Genomic DNA, 9,152 nt, shown 5'->3' on the forward strand with positions numbered 1-9,152 from the left:
ACCGTCGCTTGGAGATAGCCAGGGACTCTGCTGTTCAGACATCTGGGGCAAGTTCATTCCACCACCTCGGTGCCAGAACAGAGAAGAGCCTTGAAGTATACTTACCTCTCATTCTACAAGAAGGTGGTACCAGTCGAGCAGTGCTGAAGGATCTCATACAGCGTGGTGCAGTGCGAGGTGTGATGAGGTCACTGAGCAAAGATGGGTCCATTGTTGGCTTTGTAGGCAAGCATCAGTGTTTTGAATCTGATACGTGCAGCTACTGGAAGCCAGTGAAGGGAGCGCAGCAGTGCTGTGGTGTGGGAGAACTTGGGCAGATTGAATACAAGTCGTGCAGCTGCGTTTTGGATCATTTGCAGTGAACGAATATCGTTCAGAGAAAGACCTGCCAGCAGAAAGTTGCAGTAGTCCAGTCTGGAAATCACCAGAGACTAAACAAGCACCTGAGCAGCCTGTGTGCACAGAAATGGTTGAAGGATGTTGTAGAGAAAAAATTGACAAGAACGGGCCACATTAGCAACATGTGAGGAGATAGACAGTTAATTGTCCATGGACACCCCAAGGTTGCAAGCAGTGGCTGAGAGGGGAGAACAGAGAGTCATGAAGAGTTATTTGGAGATCTTGACCTGGAGATGAATCACCTGCGATGACCAGCAGTTATGTTTTGCTGAGGTTGAGTTTTAGTTGATGAGCACTCATCCATGAAGATATGTCTGCCAAGCATGTGTGTTTTTAGAGGTTGGAGCAAACCAGTGAGCCTGAGAAAGCCCACAGAAATACAGAGAACACAATATCCAGACTGTAACTTGAGCTCTGGAGCTGTGAGGCAGCAATACTATGTCCTGGTCCACTGTACCGCCCATGTTGCTCATTGTTTTCTCTCACTGTAAAAAATTTAAGCATTTGCACCAATATATAATATATACCAAGTGTTTTCACCTTTAAACAGAGCATGTTATATCACAACCCTCAGGTCTTTGAAATTTCCATTCGGATATATAAACTGCCAGAAGTCAATCCCATGTTTGCTTTTTTTTCTCTAAAAATAAGCAGATTAATTGTCGTTGCGATCATTTCTTTCCTCCCATGAAATTCTGGCAGCGTCAGAAGATTTTAGACTCTTGGCGCCAACCTAATGGCGCCATCAGTGCTTCAAACAACCTCAGGGAAAAATGTTGGTCAGGTGGACTACAGCAAGAACAGAAAAAGACATCTTAAGGGAAAATAATTGTTTGTATGAGATGAAAATTTTTTTTTTTATATATATATATCTTTATCATTGAGGCATGTCATGAGCAAAATTAATGCTGCAGATTGTTTTTGTTTGCTGCTACCTACCATTTGCGAGAGAATGGAGGTCTGAACAGATCGATGAAGTAAAACTTCGGACGAGTCTTTTGCTAGTGTGCACAAGTTTTTTATTCGTAAATTCTGACATCTGACAACCGAGATCCTACAGTCTGACATGGGGATCGTGTTCGTCTGACAACAATTGTAAAGGACTATTAAAAGATGTTTTTTATATATATATATATGTTCTAAAATCCGAGCGGAGGCTACGGTATCAGAGAAAGGAAAAGGAAAGACTTGAGTGGCATCAGCATAGCAGTGGTAAGAAAACTAATACGAGTATATGACTATACCAATAGAGTTGGTATAGAGGGAGAAAAAGAGGGGACCAGGTACCGAACCTTGTGGGACACCAGTGAAGAGTCTGCATGGGGCAGATGTGGACCCCCTACATATTAACTGGTATGAGGGACCCACACAAATGTATTTTATTGACCATCCAATCGAAGGACGTGAAAATGCCCAGGCTATTGTTTGGTCAAAGCAACAGCTACATGCAACAAGTACTTGACGTTGCAGGCACCCGCACCACTGGTTCTGAAGGCCTCACAGTAGATTTTGACCCTGGCAACACGTGATGTGATGGCTTAAATATGGTGTGGATAAAAAATATGGGTAAAAACTCTAATGCAAACAGACACTTCTTAAAGCAGAGCAAGTGATAGAGACTCAGAAGAGTCTCAACTATTGGGAATAATTTAAGAATCCGTAAGGATCGAATTTACATCGATACTGTGGGTTTATTTTGTGACCACGGATATGTGCTGTTTTGTTATTAGGGCAGGATAACAAAGACTTACTTAGATTAATTTGCTCTTTGTTAGTTGTAATTTACTGCCATGCGTAACACAACACAGCTAATGATCTACCAAGAGGTGAAAGAGCTTTACATTGTGTTAAGCGTTCGGTTTCCGTGGTCAAGAATTTGAGAATGCTGCTTTAAAACACTGCCTTATCAAGTGTGAGGTGTGTTTTCCATCAAGATCACATGCATTTACACCACATGCATACATCAGGGGATTGGAAAATATCAACACAGATCCGACATCTATCAGGTAAATAAAACACCAACAGTCCAATCTAAAGTATCTGATTGCTGGATAATAAATAGCCTAAAACAAGTTAATATGGGAACAGTGTGTGTAATTATGAAATCAAAGATAATTTTAGGCCCTGTTCATAATTATACATGCCCATGGAGGTTCTTCCAGTCCCATCAATATTATTTATGGAATAATGTGGGTTTTTTTGTGTGTGGTTTACGTGTATAAACCATTTCAACAGCCATTAATTCATGTAAGGAAGTGTCATTGGACGTTTCTGGTAAGCTAAGGCAAACACAACGTGACGTTTGGATTACAGCAGGCTGGATACTGACTATCAACTCGGGGATCAACACCACATGATTAATATGAATTAGTTAATGACAAGTTTGCCAGCATTGAATTGCATTTTCTTGTTTATACCTGATCACACACGGGGCTTAGATGGAACATTTAAACCCTCACACACGCACGCACGCACTGTTCCACAGCAACAAGAATCACATGAACTAATTATGTATGCAATTAGTTATGATGGAACAGTACCACTAATATTGTAATGCACGTGCGTTCGTGGCTTATTGGGTTTATTCTGCCAATCGGTTACTCACTACTGTAGTTAGGAAATCCAACAAGGATCTCGGGAGATCATAACACCTGGTTTATTAAACATCGGAAGGTTAAACAAATACAATCCCTCAAACAGTGCACCTCATCTTTTTTTCTCTACACTCACAACCCCTGCACAAACTGATCTTTCCCGCGATTCCAAATCACTCGCAAATCACTTGCACTGTTAGGTTTTAACCTTAAATTTCACTCCCTACAATTTAATAGTGTTATTAGCCTAGACATACAGATGTACCCGGCCATGCAAGTGCAGTAATAACCTCCCGGGTACCATAGCAACGATCCAAAAAAGGAAAAAGTGTTGTTACGACCCAGTCTAGGGTTAGGCCGGACAGAGTATTTAGCTCGGGATTCAAAAGAATGGATCTTATAAATTGACCACAAACACACACAAAAGGGTTTGCTACACAGGTGTTAATATATTAACACATATATATGTACACAGACTTTACAGGCTTGTCTTCAGGGTGGGCCAAGGCCAAAATAATAAACAAAAAGGACTATTTTGGGGAAGCTACCTTCCCTTAAAACAAAGAAAAGGAAAATACAACTTCAACCCTCACCAAACATAAGATAAACATCGTCTACACTGTAGGATACTGGATACCGTACTTAAAGGTAAAATGTTCTGTTGTGAAAAGTTGGCGTATTTAAGGGCTCCGGTAATTTCACGTTATCATCTATTTTAAGATTTTATAAATATCTAACCTGTTATGTTTGAGCTGAAAACTTAAAAAGTATGCGTTAAGCCATCTTGTTTTGACAGCACAGTGCTTTAAAAATGGCGTGCTAGAAATGCTTTAGCAGCAGACATGCACAGTTCCATCCCAACGCGTTTATTATACCTCTGTTTTTAAGTCACGATTCGGTTAAATTTCCGTACGGTTGGGGGGAAGAAATGCAAAATATAAAATTGCTTGTTGTTTGTATTTAATGCAGGTTATTATTATTAAAATTTGTGAACATCAACTGTGAAGTGAGTAGCCGCAGTGACACTGCACTCACTCAAGTTTCTTTTTTTATTTCTTTAGTTTTAGTTTAATTTTTTTTAGTATATTTTCAAGTTTAATAATAATAATAATAATAATAATAATAAAATAAATAAAATAAACAATAAACAACATTAACACCGCTTGTAAAGTGCAAGGTGGAGACTAAACAAACCTGTGGTCCGACACTTAATACGTTCGTAAGGGAACTCAGAGTGTTTCTATATTTGTGTATTTTATATATATATATATATATATATATATATATATATATATATATAAAATTTATTTATTTATTTATTTATTTATTTTTTATTTTTTCAGCTTGGTTGTTCAAGTAATTAATGATCAATGTTAACAAATATATATTTAACCTGAGGCTAATAACCTAAAGCTATATAGTCTTCTGCAGGTTGTCAATTTAAAATGGAAACAGATAACGGTACCTTGTACGCTAAGGGATCTCAAAAAGCATCCAAAGGGGCCTGAGTCCAGAGTCACAACCACAATCCCCTCATGCTCACAGTACAAATTTCATTTTGAGAACAATAGGAAAAATAGATATTCACCGACCATATTACTAGGAACTGCTGTGCACCTACACATTCATGCAGTTATTGAATCAGCCAATCATGTTGCAACAGTATAATGCAAAAAAAACATTGTAAAACATGCTGAATGCATTATACAGAGCACAGAGTTAAGGGCCTTGCTCAAGGGCCCAAGAGTAGCAGCTAGGCGATACCAGGGCTTGAACTGCCGACCTTGTAATCAGTAACCCAGAGCCTTAACCACTGGACCACCACTGCCTCTATTAACTCTAACCTGACTAACCAGACTCCTCTTTGACCTACATTATTCCTAGAGGAAACCCTATAAGCAGAAGACTAGTTAATCAAGGGATTTAATTAATGTTGGACTTTAGTCACAATTGATATCAAATCGAAAAATGCTATTATTTAATTCATCATTTAGTTAGTGTGAAGAAATTGTAGCATATGACTGAAGCATGTTTGTTCTCGCAGGCCTCTGAATGAAGTGAGCTCAGATGGACCGCATGAAGATCATTAAGAGGCGCTTGTCTATGAGTCTGCGCAGCGCCCGGCCAGTGGACGAGAACCTGTCTGAACTTGCAGAACAGGCAGCAACAGACGAGCCACCAACGTCACAGGAAAATGGTGAGCAAACAAATTTTTAGCTAGCTGTAGTGAACGTAGGCTTTGTTTTTTAGTTTGTCATTTTCACAAAGCACTACACTTGGAAAAACAAGTTTTTAAGTAAAATTTTTTATTGAAACTATTTTATAAATTAATTACACTTTTATTGTAAAAGCTCCAAATTGCAGCATTGCCTTAGAGATATTTGCCACTGAAATTCCAGGCATTGCAGAAGCAGCATTGCAATATTCCGATGTGGCCTTTGTCTATGTGCGTGAAACCCAAAATAGGCAAAATTTCTAAAGTTAATAATTTTCTTTAAAAAACGGTTGAATTACAACATGCCATACAATGAATAATCTTTCAAGAAAAATGCAAGTTTGTACACCAAGACATGCGCTAGTCTGTGTTAATTTCACAACAAACGTTAGAATTTTGATGATTTTACATTTGAAGTGAATTTCAAGCATTTTTTCCTACCAAAAAGTTAATTGCAGGAAAAGAACACAAGCAAATACTGTCACAGGTGAGTGTTAGGAGTGCATTGTTGCTTGCGTACTCATATTCTGGTTAATTATCTGTTTTTAAAACTGTTATCTGTCATTAAAAGCTTCATATTTTCCGTTTTCAGCCCTTTCTGCCCAGGAGTGTATTTTTATTTTTATTTTTGTAGAGCAGAAACACCTAGATTATCTTTAAGCTCTTAGAAATATCTGAATGTCAAGGCCGAACGAAAGTGAAAGTACATCAAAATGAGCTCGAATCGTGGTGAAAGTTCTTAGCACAAAGGTCAGTTTATTGTGCACAGGTGGAACACACCAGATTACTGGCTCAAAGGGATCTGTAGGATTTAGCACTTTATTTCCTGTCAGAAAACAATGCAATGTCGATTCATTGCTTGTTTATAGATGACTCGTATAAAACTGGGAAACATCACGAGGGGTTACAAGGGTACAGCCACATTTACATACGTATTCAGCTTAGTTAAGCGTAGTTCTTGGAATGGCCCAGAACCAGTACAAGTAGTTAAAGGCAACTCAAACAAATGTCAGGTAAAATTCACAGCAAAAGCCCCAAATACACATGGATTTAGTTACCTGACCATATGACCAATAATATTGGATATTAAAGTATTCTTATAGTATTATGTAATGTATAATATTAATGTAGATGGAAAACGGGGACGTACTTTTTATTCAGTAGAATAATTGTATTTGTTTTCTTACAGATCTAGGCCTGTCTTTAGCAGAAGGTAATTTTTTTAGCCTCTAGTTAATCGCTTACTCCTCAACTGCTCAGCTCTAGGGAAACAAGGTAGCATGAAACAATCCACAAGAAGTCCTTTTTGCTGGGTTGATGCTTGGATTGAATTCTGCCACAAATAAACTTTTGAACAGGAATTTGACGTGAACCTGTGCTACAACTGCTTACGAATATGTAACTTTTTTATTTGAGCTCTACTCTGTGTCGGACTCTTTCCTTTTGCATGGCTCTTCCTTCGACCTTTAGGTAACTCTGTACCCAAATCTCCTACAGCTGTTCGTCTTTCTATTTCATTTCTTTCTTTTTCTCTCTCTCTCTCTTTCATATCCTCTCTTAGAGTCCATGGTTTGCCCCGTGCCCCCTCCCGCATCCCAAAGTGCCCCTTCGTTCTTGCGCCACTACGCAGGGGGTTTGGGGCGCGGCGCGATGCGTAGAGACGGCCTGGACCGACCCTACCTTTCTCTTCACCGGACTGGCTCTCTTGGTGATTCTCTCTTTCCCTCTCTATCTATCATTTTCTTTCTTTTTTTGGCCATGTGCTGAGATATCATTTGGATAATGATAAAAAATAATAATATTCAATATCCCATTATTATATACTGTAAGTAACCTAACATACTATATCCTAATACTATTTTTATACAGTATGTGTGTGTTACTGGCTTTTTGCAATGACCTGCTGGATTGATTAAAGAGGTTCAGTATTAAGATGCAAAATGAGCTCTGTGATATTCTGAAGCATTTTTTACAATGAAGAATCTCTTTCATGTTGAATATTTCAGTGTGATCACATTCTCGCATATCAGCACATGTCCAGTTTTTGGATGTTTCTCCTTTGCATGCATTTCTGACTTTTCTGTAGATCTTTGGGGGTTCTTGTTTTTCCTCTTAAGATTCTCTACTTGCAAATGTCAGTCTGTAGGTGATTGACAACCAGCAAATGGCAGTTATGTTGTTCAGGCTTTTTTAATCAGTTTGAATTTGCATTTAAATAAAGATATAAACAGTTACTTTAGAAAAAAAAAGGAAAAAAAACAGTTTTCTTTAGTAAATGCATTTCTCCTTTTAAAAAGAATATGATCTGTCCAGTTTGCATACATTTTATTTTGTAGACAAATCTTAATAGTAAGTAGTTAGTTTTTTATTTTTTTTTACATACACGTACTTACAGACAAGTAGTCCTCAAGTTACGGTGGTTCGGCATCATTTTCCATCATACGATGGCAAAAGAAATTGTGCTGCATTTCAAGTTTCGTACGATACGTTGGGAAGCTGCCAGCGGTCGACAGAGTTCTGATAGCTCAGTGGTTGAGCTCATATTTGTTCTGTGTTTTTGGTATGTCAACTCCCAGTTTTAGTTCTTGTGTATCATTTTTATCGACGTCGCCGGACACCAAAACAGAGCGTGCCGAACCGGTGCTCTTCCACACGCCCGCTGCCACATACATGTATACTGTTCATACAATATGGTACTCTAAATTGCTCTGTTTTGCTAAATTATGTACTGTAATGTGTTAAATTATTAACACAACACAGTATTCTAGACCCTTACTGATCGCCATCCATTAGGACTCATGGGTAGGCTAGGCTATGTCTGAACTTACGATATTTTCAATGATGTTATCATGGTGTACATGGCAAATAAGTATTTGATACATTTTTCAAGTTTTCCCACTTACAAAGAACTGTACTTTTCATTGTGAGAGACAGAATCTAAAATAAAATCCAGAAAATTACATTGTATGTTTTTAAATAATTATTTTCCATTTTATTGCATGAAATAAGTATTTAATCACCTACCAACCAGCAAGAATTTTGTCTCTCACAGGCCTGTTAGTTTGTCTTTAAAGAAGCCCTCCAATCCTCCACTCATTACCTGTGTTAATTCCACCTGATTGAACTCGTTATGTGTATAAAAGACCGTCCACACACTCAATTAATCAAGCTCCAACCTCTCAACTATGGGCAAGACCAAAGTCCTGTCTAAGGACACTAGGGACAAAATTGTAGACCTACACAAGGCTGGGATGGGCTACAGGACAACAGCTTGGTGGGAAGGCAACAACTGTTGGCGCAATTATTAGAAAATGGAAGAAATTCAAGATGACTGTCAATCTCCCACGGACTGGGGCTCCATGCAAGATCTTGCCTCGTGGAGTATCAATGATCCTGAGAAAGGTGAGGGATCAGCCTAGAACTACAGGGATGGACCTGGTCAATGAACTGAAGAGAGCTGGGACCACAGTGTCAACTGTGTTGTAAGTGAGCGATAAGTGAGCGATTGCCACCCATTCTTCCTGTCAGATTCGCTCTGGGTTTTCACATTTATATTTATTGACTGCAGACAGTGCCACAGATTTCCGATTAGATACATTATTAGAACAGTCACCTTTATAGCCATTCCTGTGTTGCTCTGGCCTTTTTATCTGGCTGAAGCATTCTTGCAATATCTCCCTGTTTTTTGTACCATCAGTTCATCTTTGACTTTAAACATAATGCCCAGTCCCTGCTGAGGAAAAGCATTCTCACAGCATAATGTTGCCACACCCATTTCACTTTGGGATGGTGTTTGCTGAGGAATGAGCAGTTTTTAGGTTTTTACCATACATAGTGTTTTGAATTTTGGCCTTTTCTTCCACTTAGGTGACCACAACCTGTTATCCCACTTTTAATTTTGATGCTTGGAAACTCCAAACATGCTTTTATGTGGCTTGTATTTC

The 9,152-nt window shown here is 38.6% G+C and overlaps 1 protein-coding gene across 4 annotated transcripts in view; it reads left to right on the forward strand.

Annotated features, from left to right (window-relative positions):
* The window catches only part of LOC124399942 (cyclin-dependent kinase 17), a 32,653-nt gene that overhangs the window by 6,112 nt on the left and 17,389 nt on the right, over nt 1-9,152 (forward strand). For 2 of the 4 annotated variants that reach the window (XM_046871308.1, XM_046871309.1), the window contains exons 2-3: nt 5,038-5,190; nt 6,770-6,916. In XM_046871308.1, the coding sequence (XP_046727264.1) occupies nt 5,061-5,190; nt 6,770-6,916 (277 nt within the window). In that variant the 5' untranslated portion in view covers nt 5,038-5,060. The remainder of the gene's footprint in view (nt 1-5,037; nt 5,191-6,769; nt 6,917-9,152) is intronic. The other 2 variants (XM_046871310.1, XM_046871311.1) reach the window with 1 other exon arrangement.

This window comes from Silurus meridionalis, chromosome 17 (assembly GCF_014805685.1).
Source record: "Silurus meridionalis isolate SWU-2019-XX chromosome 17, ASM1480568v1, whole genome shotgun sequence".
Lineage (NCBI taxonomy): Eukaryota > Metazoa > Chordata > Actinopteri > Siluriformes > Siluridae > Silurus > Silurus meridionalis.